This window comes from Taudactylus pleione, unplaced genomic scaffold (assembly GCF_031769625.1).
Source record: "Taudactylus pleione unplaced genomic scaffold, aTauple2 ptg000109l, whole genome shotgun sequence".
Classification (NCBI taxonomy): Eukaryota; Metazoa; Chordata; class Amphibia; order Anura; family Myobatrachidae; genus Taudactylus; species Taudactylus pleione.
This window is the reverse complement of record NW_028284511.1, coordinates 1674423-1692764: the sequence shown is the minus strand read 5'-3', so window position 1 is coordinate 1692764 and position 18342 is coordinate 1674423. Positions and strand designations below refer to the sequence as shown.

Here is an 18342-nt window from a genome sequence, read left to right as displayed (position 1 = left end):
TTTTGTATTTGTATTTTAAACAGCCACAAGAAACACATAACAGTAACAATGTCATTTCCCTTTTTGGGTGTAGTGTCAATTAGATATTTCGCCATTTTACAGGTTCCTAGTTGGTGTGCAAGCTGCTTAGGCCAATCTTCAAAATCCAAAGGTTTGGACAGGCTTCCTTTTGGTGTGGGTTGGGAACCTGCAAACATATTTCAGTTTACATCAACTGGTGTCAGTACTGGATTACCCCTTAGTCAATTGTAAGGTGTGTTAACCTGGTTACACTTGCTGTTAACGTCCAAAAAAAGGAAGACCATTTCACTCTCCAAACATTTATTCACAACATAAATGAGAAATCAAAGTGGTCAGTCCCAAAAAAAAAAAACAGTGATAATCTCAAATACAACACATACAAATAAAATATTTAATTAAAAAAAACAATCAAGAACTGGTTGACGAAGGACCATGCCAACATGATTCCACAAACATGGCGTTGCGATATGGGTTCCAGAATATATGGACAAAATCACCAGATCCAGGTTTGGTAAGGGTAGCAGGAAGTAGTGAGCGTTGGAGTGGCAAAGATTATGTGAACAAACAGAAGATGGTGAAAAAAAAAAAAAATTAGATGTTCGCAAACAAACACAAACACATTAGGTATAAACACTGTAGTTTGGGTCAAACTTACCTAAAAAATCTGGCCACCACATCATCGCGTATGGCCCCCCCACATACTGACCTCCGACCAACCTCGGGGGGGCCATCCTCAGGTAAGGCATCCTCTGGCTGCATTGGGACACCACTCCTTATGGCGATGTTGTGAAATATCCCACACAGGACCACAATTTTCGACACCATATCCGGCAAATACATGAGCTCGCCACCAGAGCGGTGGAGGCATCTGAATCGGCCTTTTAAAAGGCCGATACAGTGCTCCACCACTTGCCTGGTGGCTGTAAGTGCGGAATTATACTCACTTTGTGGGCCTGGTGTGGGAGCCAAATAAGGAGTGAGCAGCCAGGACATGCAAGGGTATCCACTGTCTCCTGTGAAAAATAAGAGACAACATCAGGAACACTGTGTATCAAGCTTAACATTGTTATGTACTAAAGGTCTCCACTTACCCAGAAGCCACGCATCACCAGCTTGTAGGTTGGTTAATTTCTGCCATATCCCTGATTGCCGGATGACGAAGGAGTCATGTGCACTTCCTGGTAACTTAGCATTCAGGGACAGGATCTGGAGGGAGGCATCACATACCACCATTACATTCAGGGAGTGATAGTGTTTCCTGTTTCTAAATATTGCCTCCAGCCGTGCTGGAGGCTGAAGTGGTATGTGAGTACCATCCACAACCCCTATGATGTGTGGGAAGCCAGCTATTTGGTAAAAATTGGCCTTGGCCACACTAAGGGCACCCATATCCAAAGGCATTTGAATAAAATGATGGAGGTGCTTGAAAAGTGCCTCCATCACTGCCCTCAGGATCCGGGAAAAGGAGGATTGGGAGATGCCCGCCACTATTCCCACCGTTGTTTGAAACGATCCTGAGGCACAGAAATGTAACACCGCCATAAATTGCGTCAGTGGTGGTATTGCTGTTGGACTGTCAATTTGCCGCTCAAGATCACTTTCTATTAATGAGAGAGTGTCTATGATGATTTTGGGAGATAGACGGTAGCGTCTTAAAACCTCATCATCGGGCATTCCAAAAAGGGTGACACGTGTTCGAAATATCTGGGGCCTTGCATGCCTACGATGCCTACGCCTGGGATGAGATTGAGGTTGGGCGGCTTCCGGGAGCATGGCCAGAACAATCCTCCCCAGATCAACCTGAAATTCAAAAATTTCAAAGTAAGGCTTTTGACCCACCCCAAAACTATATTAAAACAACTTAGCTTGATGATACCATCCATTGCTGCTTACATGCCGGGGTATTGTCATGATACGTCCAAACTGAAAATAAACAACAAAATTACTTGACACATTTCACTCTGTGCATTTTTGTGGATACATTTTGTGCTAGACCAAAGTTCAAATATGCCAAACACCCATTTAGCAAAACCGCAAAGTGACATTTAACACAGTACATCAAAACGGGTCGAAATGTTGGCTCAAAAAGCGAAAGCTAAACCATCAAAAAGTTAGAATGATTATTAAGCTGTTTAAAATGCGCTAATTAGTTCGCTAATACAAGTCACAAGAGTAACTACTAAAAATGCGCTAATTAGTTCGCTAATACAAGTCACAAGAGTAACTACTAAAAATGCGCTAATTAGTTCGCTAATACAAGTCACAAGAGTAACTACTAAAAATGCGCTAATTAGTTCGCTAATACAAGATAAAAAATGGACTTACCAAGAGGAAATATCTAAGATGCAAAATCAAAAGGTCTTTGGGGTCGAAAATAAACAAAATCTAAAATAGAATAAATTAGGTATCCAAAAATTACAAAATATACGAAACACAATGAAACAACAATTGAACAAAAGTTAGACTTCACAAAACTTACCAAATCAACAAACGAGGTCCCAAAAATATAAACCAACAAAGATAACGGAAAAAAAAACGCAAATCTAACCAACAAATGAATCTCCAACCTCCAACTCCTTTCTACGCAATCAATAAACTCCAGCCAAGATAACCTCCAACAATCCAAAAACGCCACCTCGACTTGAGACACACCAAGCCATAAATAGTGTTTCGTTTCCCGCACAAATTAAGGAGGGATCATAGGGCCGCACAATCAATGATGCGGCCGCAAAATAAGGACGCATGTATAAATACGTCACGAAAACACATTCAAATTCTGGTGTATTTCTTGTTTGGACCTCAGACATGGCGACAGACCAGGGAAAAAATGGCCAAGAGTCAGGCGGTAAGTCTTTCATGCATTTTCTATCAACGATTAATTTGAAACATAAGATTAGGCAAGTTGTGATTTTTTGAATTCTGTAAATTTACACAAATAGGTGAGGAGGATGACATGGAAGAGGCTGCTGGGCCCAGTATTCCGGCCAAAGCGGGCAAAAAAAAAAGGCAGCCACATTTCACAAGAAAGGAGATGGAGGTTTTGATCCAGAAGTGTGTGGACATCCTGCCACAGGCAGACAGGAATATGAGTCTAAGCCAGAAGTGGAGAATGTGGGAAGAGGTAGCCGTTGCTGTCAATAGAGTGGGTGATTATGTCCGTCTAGCCCGGGATGTCAAACGGCGGTAAGTAAACCCTTGCCCCCCCTAAAAACAAACCCCATTTTAAACCAAAGGATAATGGCTTCCATTTTTCCCCACAGATGGGCCGACTTCAAATATCGCCTAAAGCAAAAACTCGCGGACAGGGCTAGGCATGCAAGGGGGACAGGTGGGGGTCCCACCCCTGTGTCATTGGAGTTGACGGATTTAGAAGAGCTGGCACAGGGGTGTGTGCAGCCTGTGGAGGTGTTTGGCGTGTCCAACATGGATACGGACATGCCAGACTTTGCGGCTCCTCATGTTGGCCCAGGTAAGTATTGTGATGTCACCAACTCTGAAATGCTATTGTGCCAATATGTAGATTCTAATGTGAGTCTTTTCTCATTTTTCCAACAGAGACACAGGCGGATGAGTCTGCTCCAGAGGGAAGCCTTGGCCGCAGAATTTCTGCTGGCTCTGCAGGGGAGGAACCAGTACATCCGGCTGAGGACCCTGCAGAAGCCAGTCCAGGGCGTGCCCCCTCGCAGGCAGTGGGCCTCCTCACAGAACTCAATTTCAAATCGGATTTCCATACGGAGATTCTGCAGAGGATGGACGCCAGTCTGATACGGGTGGCTGAGGCCCTGGAGCAAAATGCTGCGGCCAACGTGACCATTGGTCAGGCCCTGGCGGAAAATACCAGGGCCAACATCCGCATCGCCGATGCCCTGTAGCAGCTCGTTCGCCAGCACATGGTGGAGCCGACCTCCCTTCCTGCCGGAACATCAGGATCCTCCACCTCTGGCACAACATCAGCCAATCCTCCAAATGTGCCTAGCCCTGTGCCTAGTCCAGCGGCCACAACATCTGCCTCTGGACAGGCCAGCCCGATGGCATCCCGGACCCGGTCTGGCGCCCACCCTCCCCCATCCAAACGGGCGAAAAAACGGTGACAGCAATGGCGACTTTTCCCACACTCCTTCTGTGCTTGGCTCATATTCCTTTCTGGTCAAAACTTCCCTCTCCTTTCTTGTGAAATGTTTTTAAGTTATTTTTGTACGTTTATGTTATCAGTTATTGATTATTTATTTTTGATAAAAAGTATCTTTGGCCGAAAAAAAAAAAAAAAATATTATGCCAATTGGTTTGTGTTTAAACAATAAATTTATGAAAAAAATCTGACATTGTATTGTGACATTATTGTACAAATGGGTTACATTTAATCCTGGCCCTAAAGGCAAAAAAGGACACCAAAAACCATTTCATTTGTATAAAAAAAAGGCCTCTTGAAGGAACGTTTAAAAAATCACATAACGATGCAAATTGCACATTAAAAAAAAAAAGGGGAGCTAATTAAAACATGATGACATTATTGTCACAATAGGCCATAAACAACAAATTGAGGCCAAAAAAAACCCCAAAAAATGTACGCCAATTGATTGTGTAATCCTGACATTAGCATGTATGATTTCCACCTGCGTACGGTTTTGTGCTATCCCAAAAAACTGCTTTCCAAACACATACCAAGCCGGTTTTCAATACAACACTAATTGCTTTTGTGACCACCCGCGATTAATCGCTGCAACATCGTGGAGTCCCGGGACGGAGGAGAAGGCCATCGCCAATGTGGTCGAGTAATCCAGACCCTAAACTGTGCGAGCATTTTGAAGGGAAAGAGGATGTTCCAGTGACGTATGTGACGGTCCGAACACATTTGACGTTCGCATCTGCTAATGTATGTACGCCCCAAAAACGCCTCGCCACGCCTGCGTTTTTCCATCTCCACCCCCGTCAACACCCAAAAACGCCCTGTTCTGTCAATCACATTTGACATGTCACTTCCTGTACGCTATTTTAGGAACGACAGAAAAAAAGCTCGCAATCTGCCGTACGCACATGCGCAGTGTAACACCGACGCATGCGTGGTTAGTCAACATCGGAACGCAACGAGCGTACTGCTGTTTGCGAGTGGCTCTGAATGAGGGCCAATGTTCTAAAATCACACGATATTTTTTAGCATATTATCATGCAGTACAGATTTACAGTCATCATCATGATCATCAAAGTGATGCTGACTATTTGTTTTTTTAATTTAACTTAAAAAATAAAGAAAAAACATACAGGGCTGGCACTTCCATTATGCAGCTGCATAGGGACACCAGTACCTGGGGGGGCCACCTGCTGAAGCTGCCTGCGACAAAAATAAAGAAGGTCTCTGACATCCTTATCATATTTACTGCTGGCGATGGCTGTGGATCTTATAAGCCTCGGCCGCTCTACACCAGCAATTATTTTTTTATCCCTGCTGCACCCTGCTCCACTGGCCATCCGTGTCATCAGCCAGATGCAGCAGTCAGGCAGCAGCATGGACGTCCATCTCCTTCTCTCTCCTCTCCTTCCCTCTCACACAGCCAATTATGTAACCTCCGCCTCCTAAACTGTAGGAAGTATGAGGAGCTGAGTGAGCAGGAACCAGGCAGTCAATGGAACTTTGAAAATGTCTGCTTGGTGTGTGATTGAGTTAATGGGTGCTGGTGGAAGGGTACATTGTTTAATGGGTGCTGGGAAGGAATGTATTAATTGGTGCTGGGCAGGGGGATTAATGGGTGCAGAGGGGAGTTAATGAGTGCTGCTGGTGAACGGATTAATGGGTGCTGAGAAGGGGGTTAATGACTGCTTGGAGTGAATGGATTAACGGGTGCTGAGAGAATATATTAATAGGTACTGGGTGGGGAGAAGTTAATGGGTGCTGTGAAGGGGGGATTAATGGGTGCTGAGAGTGAATGAATTAATAGGTGCTAAGTGGAGAGAGGTTAAAGAGTTCTGAGAGGGGGGTTAATGGCTGCTAGGTGGCAGAGGTTAATAGGTGCTGAGAGTGAATATATTAATAGGTGCTTGATAGGAGGGGGTTAAAGTATGCTGGGAGTAAATGGAATAATAGGTGCCGGGTGAATGTAATTTGTGCTGTGAGGGGAGTTAATGAATGCTGGTTTGAATGGATTAATTGGACTTGAGTGGATCTAATATGTGCTGAGAGGGTGGTTAATTGGTGCTGGAATTAAATAGGTTAATATGTGTTGGGTAGGGGAGTTTAATAGGAGCTTAGAGGAGGGCTAATGATTTCTGGGGGTGAATGGTCTAATGGGTGCTTTGGGTGAATGCATTAGTGGGTGCCGGAACATTATGGGGTGTTGATAGGGTGGACAAATGGGTGTTGTGTGAATTGATTAAAGAATTTGAGAGGAACAGGTTAATGAATGCTGAGTATGTGCATTGATCAATGGGTGCTAGGTGTGGGGAGGATAATGGGTTATAATTGGGTGGACAAATGTGCTAATGGATGCTGTGAGGGTGAAATAATAAGCTAATTCTTCAAGAGAAATGGTTTTAATTAGGGCCGAGTGGGTGAATTGATTAATTCTTGAGGAGAATGGGATAACGGGTGCTAGGTGTGGGGAAAATTGATTAAACAGTGCTAGTGGGGAATTAATAAATGGCTTCTGGGTGGAGGGACATTGATGTTCTGACAGTTCGGATGAATGTGTTAATGGGTGTTGGTAAGGTGAATTTATTAATATATTCTTGGAGAGAAATTTGTTAGGTGCTGGATGGAGAAAGTTAATGGATGCTGAGTGCTGGGTGAATTTGTTGTTGGGGGTGAAGATGAATGGGAATATTGGTTCTGCAACAAACTGTAAAACATGTATGGACAGATTGTGCCTATGAAAAAGGACTAATTCATGTGTCATAGACTTTGATAAACACATGTTATGTAAGTTCCCCACTCTGTGTGTATTTAACAAGTGGTAACTAAAATGGAACAAAAAAGATGTAATTGTACTGTACCGTCAGGAGCTTTATTTCACCGCTTTCAGTTACAATTGCACAGTGTGTCTGACTGCAATGTCCACAGCATTCGTTAGTACTAGGTGGAAAATATTCCTGGCCCTGGAAAAAAATTATTATGTTAAGATTCAGAGAAACAGAAAAAAAGATTTTTGAAAGGTTATGTGATTCTAGTGTAAGACTTCTGGCTCATAAGACCTTAAGTTGCATTTAATTGAGAAAAGCGGGAAAGGCAGAGTTAGTGAGGTGGGACAGGAGTCTATCCTACCCACAGAATGACTTCAGTTTGCCACCAGGTCATAGCTGCTGGAAACTAAACTGTGTCATTTCAATTCCACCATCCAGTTGCACCTTTAGGGAAAATGGTCACAAAAAACAGGATTCTCAATTACTACATACATTAAATGTAGCTGAACAGTATTTTAGGAGAATAAGGTTAAAGTTTTAATTAATGATTAGTTGGTGAAAATTGAAGTAGGTTAAAATGAGTAGTGATGTTTACTGTTTATACCATACGCATTTTCCAGAGTACCTGTAAACCTCCAAATGCTGTAGCTTCAGATTATGGGGGTGGTTTCAAAGATGTCTAATGGTGGGTAATGCACATCTTGAAATATGATTGCAGCTCATGAATTAAATTATTGAGGTTTATTTTTTGGCTAACAGCTTAATTACATCTTTATTGGTTGATTTGTCATCTCTCACCTTGAGAGTTTTAGCCAAATAATTCTTAGTTAGTGGCATATCCTCCATGGGTACAGAGTGTGCAGTGAACACAGGCCCATTAGTAAGAGGGGCCCTATGCCAGCCCCTTGACTTATGGACGTATTCTACAACTATGGGTGGATCCTTGTTCCAAATCATGTCATGCAGCAGTCACTGCAGCTATGAGTGCCACATATAGATGTGTCCACATACATCTTACTTTCCTGTGCGTTAAACAGCCCTTCGAGTCGCACCATGCCATGGCACAACTCGGTGGCTCCAAGTGTCATTTCATGCGACTTTACCTTAAAATGCATCTTATTTGCAAAGTGGTGGGAACAAGACAGACAAACAGCTTCTGCTGATTAAAATGATATGTGGCATGCCTATGTTCTGTGTGCAACTGCGGGTGACACTGTAATGCTGGCAACAGTATCGGAACTTGCCCCCCTCGTGGCCCTATCTCAACACAGATTTGTGATTATTCAAGAACATTGTGGCTAATAGGATGAAAAAGTCAAACAGTGAGATTTCTATACATCTAAGCGAGAGACTAATAATAACAGGAGCATTCATTGACTCACCGGCCTGAGAGAGACAGGCAAATAGGATCAGAAACACTGACTTTGAGTTGGGGTACACTCGAAACTAGAGTAGTGCAGAGTGAGAATGAAGAGAGTTAACAGTTTACAGCAGTTTTGGTAAACTGGGAAGAGATAAGAGGAATTACAGATAGCATGAGTTAAGATCACAAAGAGTGCTTGTAGGGTTTGATGAACAAGTGCATTTTTAGGGCACATTTGAAGCTCTGCAGGTTGGTAGAGTGTGTTATAGGAGGAGAAGTGAGTTTGACAGAATAGAAGCAGCTCAGGAAAAGTCTTGGAGGCTAGATTTACTAGCCCGCCATTTGTCATAGTCACTGATGATCACTGGCTTTGACCAACAGTTATAAAACATCTACAGAAATAACTGCTGAACCAGCCTGGTTTAGCATTTATTACAGTTGCCACTTTAAGTCCATCGGTCAAAGGTGGAGGAGATATGACAGTCTGAATTAAGCAAATAAGCAAATTAGTTCACCAAGAGAAGCGCTGTACAATGAGAAAACATATAGGATAGAAAACAGAGCCTTGTGGAACCCAAACAGAGCATGTGAGTGGAGGGGAGTTAGAGCGACACTAAAGGAGTAGTTTGATAGGATGTGAACCAAGAACGAAATGTATTACAAAAGCCAATGGAGTGAAGGATGATTAGGCTAGACTGTAGCCAATGGTGTTGTTAGTGGCAGAGAATTCCAGGTAAATGGCAAAAAATAATCCTTAGACTTTCCTGTATGTAGAGCATTGACACCTTTTGTGAGGACATTGCCAGTAAAATGTTGGGGCTAGAGATGTTACAGAGAGTAAAAAAGGAGTGATTGGAAAAAAGTGTCTTAGGCAGTTGAACGCAAGTTGCATAAATAGTTTGGAGGCAAAGGCAGCAGAGGAAATCTATGCCATGTAGATGTAACCTCTCAATTTTTAATAAATTAACTTGTACATTGATTCTGTCACGATCTGTATGAGAAGTTCCTAAGATGAGGGCAAAATGCCAAGGGGCTAGAGTACAACTAGGAGAGTGACTAGGTCTTCCTATTGCGGCCAAACCCAGGTTTGGCTAGACCTGCCCAGAGGCACAGAGTCTAATCCACCAGGGTCTTTACCAGTGACCCCTCCAGTTGGGATTTGGGTTTCGCTGCACCAAGTGAGCAGGTCGCGGCCCTCTGGACAGGTACCTGGGAGTGGCAGGAAGACCAGAAACAATACTAGAGAGAGTTGGCACTGGGAACCCTAGAAATGTATTAACACTAGGAAACATTGAGAGAGTTACTGGAGATGATCCAGATGCAGACTTGCTCCAAGGAACAAAGGGAATGTAGACACAGGGGTGCACTAAGAATTGTTAGAGATCCAGTCGCAGACTTGCACTGAGAAACACAGGGATTGTAGACACAGGGATGTACTGAGAATTGATAGAGATCCAATCGCAAGCTTGTTCTTAGAAACACAGGGAAATGTAGACACAGGAATGTACTGAGAATTGATAGAGATCCAGTTGCAGACTTGCTCTGAGAATCACAGGGAATGTAGACACAGGGATGCAGCTTGAGAGCTAAATTGGTAATCAGCATGAAAGCTAACACATGTAACACAGAGTCAGTTTGAGAGCTGAACAGCGCACTAATAAACACATGAGCTGTTACATGAAAAACTGGAGTTCAGTGAGAGAGCTGAAGCGACACACTGAGAATCAGCATGGGAACTGATACAAGTAATACAAGTAACACTGGAGGACAGCGAGAGGGCTGAAACAACACACTGGAGATACAGTACTACATGGAGAAACACCAAAGAGCATCACAGTCACTGGAACAGCGAAAATGGACAGCCACTTCCTATTCCTGGAGTCAGACTAAATATCCCGGGGTAGCTCATCATTGGATCAGAGAATCAGCTGAGTGACCACAGGACTACCATTGGGAGAGACTTCTCAGGTGATATGGACCAACATGGCTGCGCCCATGCCCACTACCACAGAAACCAGGATGCACGGACGGAACCCTAGCAGATCTTGGGGGAGAAAACTCAGTCACCACTCACCTCCACTCCCAGCGACTGAACACCTAAGCCCAAGGATGCCGGCATGGAGGTGAGTAGCGGCCAATCCCAGGCCGCATCCTGACAGATTGCTAACTTATGGTATTTACTAGTTCTTACATAGTTCTACTACATTCAGTAAACTACATTCACTAATAACTTACATATCCACAATCCTTTGAACTGTAATATTCGCATATCTGGTTTGTTATGTCAATAATCAGCTCATTTCCAAGCCTCTTACATGTATAGTATTTACACTTGTCATTAGGTAAGGTTTTGGTTTCATTTTCCTGTAAATCAGAATCAGTGTATAGATCAGAGGAAGACAAATAGACATACTTTAGTCGAACACATATTTTCATAATACAAACAAAAAATGTACAAACCCTATGGCGCTGCACTCCAGTGCTGCAGAGGTTAATAAGTCACCACCTTATATCTAATAGCATATAACAAAACAAATCATCCTCACTTGCGCTCTGGATTGTTATAAACAAGTCAACAAAAGTCCATCAAGGGAATTGTCCCACGTCCTCCGGTGTAGGTAATTCTTCGGTTTAAAAAAGAAGAAATGGAAAACACAATATAGTGTAATAACGTCACTGTATGATGTAGCCACCCAGGGATGTGAATATGAGGAGAATATGGTGGTCTATGAAGATCTTCTCCCGGCTTAGTATGGTCCCAACTCCCGTAAGGCTGCTGAAATAGAGCTTGCATCAGGGAGTGAAAGGACGCTCATCTTGAAAAAGGCACCGCAGCGCGCCAAAACGCGTTGAAGAGTGTCGCTTCATCCATTGTATGCAGTATCCCATCCATTCTATATGCTACCCATTTGCCCTTACTGATCCGGGTCCATCTACAGCAGGGCAATAAGAATCTGCATAATATTACCATCTGATGTCCCCACATTCCGTTAAGGACCACAGGTCGAGGTTTCTGAAAATAAAGATACCTTTATATGTCCATACATCGCCCTTACAAGTAAGCATACATGTAAGGAACTCCACACAAGACATCCTCATTCACATCTGGGTGATTCTTACGGGAGTTGGGACCATACTAAGCCGGAAGAAGATCTTTATAGACCACCATATTCTCCTCATATTCACATCCCCGGGTGGCTACATCATACAGTGATGTTAGTACACTATATTGTGTTTTCCATTTCTTCTTTTTTATACCGGAGAATTACCTATACCGGAGGATGTGGGACAATTCCCTTGATTGACTTTTGTTGACTTGTTGGAACAATCCAGAGCGCAAGTGACATATTATTTTCATAAATTCACCGGATACCAACCTGTCAGCAGTTTAGGGCTTATTATAGGATAGTGAATTTTTTATCTCAAGAAATTGTTATTCGAAGCTAGAAGTACTTGTGAAAGAAATACTGTATGTTACATTCTCATATTACAAATTATTTTGTTGAGCTACATTGCACTATATTTAAAATTCTACATTGTAACATTTAAATAGCTTAGTAATGCATAAAACGTCATTTGTCTGATGTGTGTGAATGGAGAGGACTTTGCAAAATGTAACTGATATTAAATAGTTCGAACAGTATGTTTAAAATGTGGAACTATGATGAACAACTAAAGAAAGTACTATTTTGAGCACAAGGACCATGAGGGTCTAGATGAAGAAAGAACTATAGTACTGTATGTTCATTAATAATGGATCATTCATAATTAATAGATCCTTCTGCTGCAATCTCTGAAAACATTATAAAATGACAGATACTTCAAGTTATTGGCAACTTACCTTTAATACGCTTACAACTGTTGTACCATTCATGAGTAAACACCCAATCGAGACACACTTGCCACAGCACTTGTTACGTTCTCTCTCATATTTCTGATTCTGTTGGCATAAAAAAAATTACTTACTATACAGTATAATATGTATAAGTGAACACTGAATGTGTTTCCTAACTCTGTGTATCTCTTATTTAGGGATTGGTATGAACCTGGCCGGCGGTTCGATTCCCATCAGCGGTAGCCCGACAGGAGCAGAGCGCGACGCAGCGGAAGCCCGACAGCGCTGGAAATCCCGATCGTGGATAGGTAAGTATCCACTAACCTAACCTAACCCCCCTAACCCTAACCCTCCTTAGGGGTGCCTAACCCTAACTTCCCCCCCAAGTGCCTAACCCTAATCCCCCCTCTAAGTGCCTAACCCTAACCACCCCCTTCCCGCTGCCTAAACCTAAGTCCCCCGGGGGGGTGCCTAACCCTAACCCTCCCTCCCCCTAACCTAACCCTAACCCTCCCGGGGGGGTGCCTAACCCTAAGTCCCCCCCGGGAGCCCTAAACCTAACCCTACCCCCAGCGGCTGTCCGCTCGCGGCGCCCAGCATCACTACGATCGTGATGCCGGGCGCCGGTCTCCCGGCGTTGGGGAAATGCGGGCGTCTACATCTAGACGCCCGGCATTTCACCCTTGCCGGGATAAGACAGTCGGGAAGCCGGCTGCCGGTCTATAGGCAGTCGGCTTCCCGATTGCCTCCCCTTATTTATCTCTGTGTGTGTCTGTTACTTTATTTCCACCTCTTTGTAAATCTGTCTTCAATTTAGTTTTTTCAACCTTTAGCTCCCTATCTGTCTGTCTTTGACTCTACCTCTTTATTTTCCCATGTGCCCCTCACACTTTTTCTTGGACTGTACCTTACTCTTTCTTTTCTGCTGAAGACATTAGACTCCTATTGGCTACAGAAGTTACAAGAACATACTGCGCTAGAGCACTGGCCAACGCCATATAACGGAACATTAGGATATCAGGTAAGCACAATCTTCTGATTTCAATAGTTTTTAAACTATTGAATAGTGGAATAGTGAATTTTTGCTACATTATAATGTACATCCTTTTTATCAAACTCAAAATCCCATTTTCACATGTATTAATGGGCATTTGAGACACAGTTAGTCAGGGATTCTTCAATTAAATTTTACATGCTCTAAGGGGAACGATTCAATTCAAAGTGATAGCTCTAAGATGCTGTTGAAACAGTCAAAATGTTGGCACTTTGCAACCATCAACATCACACATTTTATCTCGCACCCTATAGAAGTGCTAAAGAGAATGTGCAATGTTGGCCTACAGTACCGAACTTTGCAAACTTACATCCCCTAGAATTAAATTGATGAAATTTATCCCAGTGACCATGCCTCCTTTAGCGGGATGACATACCTCCTTTAGTAGCATGACATGAAAATAGAGCTGAACTTTAGCTGGTGCTAGACTCTCCCCTCCAGTGGTGCATACCCTAATGAAAATATATGCATTCCTATATTTGTGATCTGTGCTTCTCACTTGCCACCTGCCCATGTACAAAGGCTAAACACTTTTTTCATATTTGAAAATACTGTTGGTAAATATAAAGGTTTCGGATGGGATACCCTACACAGGTCTGTGAACACAAGTTATTCTATAAATTGACATGATATTTGCTTAATTTATATGTTAAATTCTGGTGTGAATAGTATTTAAGCTCACTGGAAAGAGAACATTTTGGAAATAAATGCCATTAATATTTGTATTCCTTATAAAAAAAAAAAGTCTCAGGATATGTAAAAGTACAATTTGGTACACATGACTTTTTAAACTTACAGGAGCACAGTCGGATTTTCCGCTATATTCACAGGTCTCTATTACGTTCGTAACCTGAAATGTTCCGTTTTCTTCCCTTGTACAAGAATAGGCCATACACGGCATATCAGGAAAAGACAATATTTTTCCCTCCTTAAAAAATAAATATGGAAAACAAAACAAAATTTAATATAAAAAAAACATATCATGACTTTACAAGTAAAACACCCAGTAACTTCCTTAGGGCCAAATTCATTAAGTCCCATTAATTCAATGGAGGTGAATAGGAGTCGCTTTAACTCCTGGGGTTATTCAATTCCAGCCCCTTTTACACCTGAGCCTCTTTTTAATGCCAGGTAAATAACGTATTAACTGGCAATTACACATGTTAATCGGCGTTAATACATAGAATACGTAATAAGTTCATGGACCTATGTATTAACAGGCTTTCTTCACCCGTTAGCCTGTTATTTATCTGAGAATTCTTTTCAAGCCTGATTATACCCGAAAAAAAATCCCTGTGAAGTGCAGCCTGCAAACTGCCTTCGGGTCTAATTGAATAGCCCCTGGGGATCAATTAGCATGCGGTAAATTACTGCTGCTGATTGAATCCCCCCTAAAGCTGGGTACACACTTAATGATGTGTACCCAGCCGATGTCTTGTGCAGTGGTCCCGGCGGGGGTGCCGGCATCGGCTAGTGCGTACACACTTGTCATTGCCGGGAGCAACAGCACAACAGCAGGGGCCATGCTGTATTCGGCAGCATAGCCCCCGCTGACGATATTACCTGTCGGTCCTGCATGCAGATCTGATGGGTGGTGTCGCTGGCTAAGCGCGTGAGCCCCCATAGTCAGCAACATAGCGGGTACACACTGCCCGATGTGGACGATATGTTGTCTGATCCCCCCGATCAGATGACATATCGTCTAGTATGTAACTATGTACCCAAGTCTGCTTATCTATCTGCTATGAATAGGTAAAGCATATACTTTAATACAAATAATTAGAATTGTTTGCTTTGTGTGAATACTGTTGCCTTTAACTGGCATTCATGTACAGAGATAACAGCACAATTTGCATTTCACTGGTTTCCTGAGAGCCTCAAGTTCAGGATACAAACAATATACAAAATACTTTTTAACAATATTTTTGTGTTAATCTAAAGTACAAAAATGTTCCTGTAAATTTGAAATTGTAGACCCATTTTGGAACACTGGTTGGAGAAACATTTGAAAAAAAATTGAGCATCTCTATTTTGAGTAGGGGTGTGCACCGGCCACTTTTCGTGTTTTGTGTTTTGGTTTTGGATCTGGATCTTTCTTCGTGTTTTGGATCTGGATTGGTTTTGCCAAAACCACCCTTCCGTGTTTTGGGTTCTGGGTTTTGTGTTTTGGATCTGTATTTTTTTGAAAAAAAGCATAAAAACAGCTAAAATCACAGAATTTGTAGGTTTTTCTGCTCCTATGCTATTATTAACCTCAATAACCTTAATTTCCACTCATTTCCAGTCTATTCTGAACACCTCACACCTCACAATAGTGTTTTTATGTCCAAAAGGTTGCACTGAGGTAGCTGGATGACTATGCTAAGCGACACGAGTGGGCGGCACAAACACGTGACCCAACTAGGCGTGAAACTGCAGTGGCAGACAGGATGGCAGTTTGAAAAACTAGGCCCCAAACTGTACATAATGCAAAGAAAAAAAAGAGGTGCAAGATGGAATTGTCCTTGGGCCCTCCCACCCACCCTTATGTTGTATAAACAGGACATGCACACTTTAACAAACCAATCATTTCAGCGCCAGGGTCTGCCACACAACTGTGGCTGAAATGATTGGTTCATTTGGGCCCCCACAAAACAAGCTGGCAATTAATGTGTCCCTGCACAAACTAGCTCTACGGAGGCAAGATGTCATCCTCATCCTCCTCATCCACCGATTCCTCACCCTCTTCAGTGTGTACATCCTCATCCTCACAAAGTATTAACTCGTCCCCACTTGAATCCACCACCACAGGTCCCTCTGTACCTTCTGGAGGCTGGTCTCCCTGGAAGAGCTGATAATTCATTTTGATGAACATCATCTTCTCCACATTCTGTGGAAGCAACCTCCTACGCCTTTCGCTGACAAGGTTCCCGGCTGCACTAAACACTCTTTCGGAGTACACACTGGAGGGGGGGCAACTCAGGTAAAATAGAGCCAGTTTGTACAGGGGCCTCCAAATTGCCTCTTTTTCCTGCCAGTACAGGTATGGACTGTCTGACATGCCTACTTGGATGCTGTCACCGATGTAATCCTCCACCATTCTGTCAATGGTGACAGTATCATATGCAGTGACAGTAGACATGTCAGAAATTGTTGCCAGGTCCTTCAGTCCGGACCAGATGTCCAAACTTGGTCCTGCCTGGCCTGCATCACTGCCAGCGGGTTGCTTAGGATACCTAAGTTTTTTCCTGGCAGCCCCATTTGCGGGAGAAAATGAAGAAGGAGCCGTTGACGTGTCACGTTCCGCTTCAGCTGACAGTGTGTTCACCAGCAGGTCTTTGCACCTCTGCAGGCTTGTGTCGGCCGGAAAGAGAGACACCACATAGGCTTTAAACCTAGGATCGAGCACGGTGGCCAAAATGTAGTGGTCTGATTTCAACAGATTGACCACCCTGGAATCCTGGCAAAGCGAATGAAGGGCTTCATCCACAAGTCCCACATGCCGAGCGGAATCGCTCCGTCTTAGCTCCTCCTTCACTTTCTCCAGCTGCTTCTGCAAAAGCCTGATGAGGGGAATGACCTGACTCAAGCTGGCAGTGTCTGAACTGACTTCACGTGTGGCAAGTTCGAAGGGCTGGAGAACCTTGCACAACACGGAAATCATTCTCCACTGCGCTTGAGTCAGGTGCATACCCCCTCCTTTGCCTATGTCATAGGTGGATGTATAGGCTTGTATGGCCTTTTGCTGCTCCTCCATCCTCTGAAGCATATAGAGGGTTGAGTTCCACCGCGTCACAACCTCTTGCTTCAGGTGATGGCGGGGCAGGTTCAAGAGTGTTTGCTGGCGCTCCAGTCTTCGGCACGCAGTCGCTGAATGGCGAAAGTGGCCAGAAATTTTTCGGGCCACCCAAAGCGTCTCCTGCACGCCCCTGTCGCTTTTCAGAAAATTCTGCACCACCAAGTTTATTGTGTGAGCAAAACATGGGACGTGCTGGAATTTGCCCAGATGTAATGCCCGCACAATATTGGTGGCGTTGTCAGATATCACAAATCCCCAGGAGAGTCTAAGTGGGGTAAGCCACTGGGCGATGATTTCCCTCAGTTTCTCTAAGAGGTTGTCGGCGGTGTGCCTCTTACTGAAACCGGTGATACACAGCGTAGCCTGCCTTGTAACGAGCTGGCGTTTCTGAGATGCTGCTACTGGTGACGCTGCTGCTGTTGCTGCGTAAGGTGATACATCTACCCAGTGGGCTGTCACAGTCATATAGTCCTTAATCTGCCCTGTTCCACTTGTCCACATGTCCGTGGTTAAGTGGACATTGTGTACAACGGCATTTTTCAGGACACTGAGGACACTTTTTCTGACGTTTCTGTACAGTCTCGGTATCGCCTGCCTAGTGAAGTGGAATCTAGACGGGATTTGGAACCGGGGACACACTACCTCCATCAATTGTCTAAATCCCACTGCACTAATGGCGGATACCAGACGCACGTCTAACACCAACATAGCAGTCAAGGCCTCAGTTATACGTTTTGCTTCAGGATGACTGCTGTCGTACTTCATCCTCGCTAAGGACTGTTGGAGCGTCAATTGTTTAGTAAAAGTAGTGGTGTTCCTACTTCCTCTCTGGGATGATGAACTACTCCCAGCAGCAGCAACAGCAGCAGCGGCAGCAGTAGGCGTAGCAATGCAGGATCCTCCGGAGGAATCCCGGATAGGAGAGTCAGTCATGCCAGTGACATGGCCTGCAGGACTACTTCCGATCCTGACTAAGGAGGAAATTGACGAGGAGGGAGTTGACGGTGTGGTTTGCAGGCGCTTGGATACAACAGGACAACGGGATTTAGGTGTCCCTGGACTGCTTACGGTCTTAGCCAAAGTTTCTGAACTTGACAGTAACTTTTTATGAACGCGCTGCAGGTGCCGTATAAGGGAGGATGTTCCTAGGCGGTTGACGTCCCTACCCCTACTTATTTCACCTTTACATATGGTACATATGGCAAGACAGTTGTTGTCCGGATTTGGATAGAAATATTGCCAGACCAAAGAGGTGGAATGTTTGGTCTTCTGCCCAGGCATGACCGTGATGGGCTTTTTCATCCCACGGACAACAACTGTCTCCCCCGGAGCCTGATTTAAACAAACCACATCACCATCAGAATCCTCCTCGCCAACTTCCTCCTCAGCACCAGCTACAC

General features: G+C 43.8%; 1 protein-coding gene across 1 annotated transcript in view; it reads right to left on the bottom strand.

Annotated features, from left to right (window-relative positions):
- The window catches only part of LOC148525214 (hemocytin-like), a 200258-nt gene that overhangs the window by 100170 nt on the left and 81746 nt on the right, over positions 1–18342 (bottom strand). The window contains exons 10-13 of the mRNA XM_088471025.1: positions 13961–14092; positions 12117–12215; positions 10511–10639; positions 7006–7107 (exon numbers count right to left, since the gene is read on the bottom strand). Of these exons, the coding sequence (XP_088327151.1) occupies positions 7006–7107; positions 10511–10639; positions 12117–12215; positions 13961–14092 (462 nt within the window). The remainder of the gene's footprint in view (positions 1–7005; positions 7108–10510; positions 10640–12116; positions 12216–13960; positions 14093–18342) is intronic.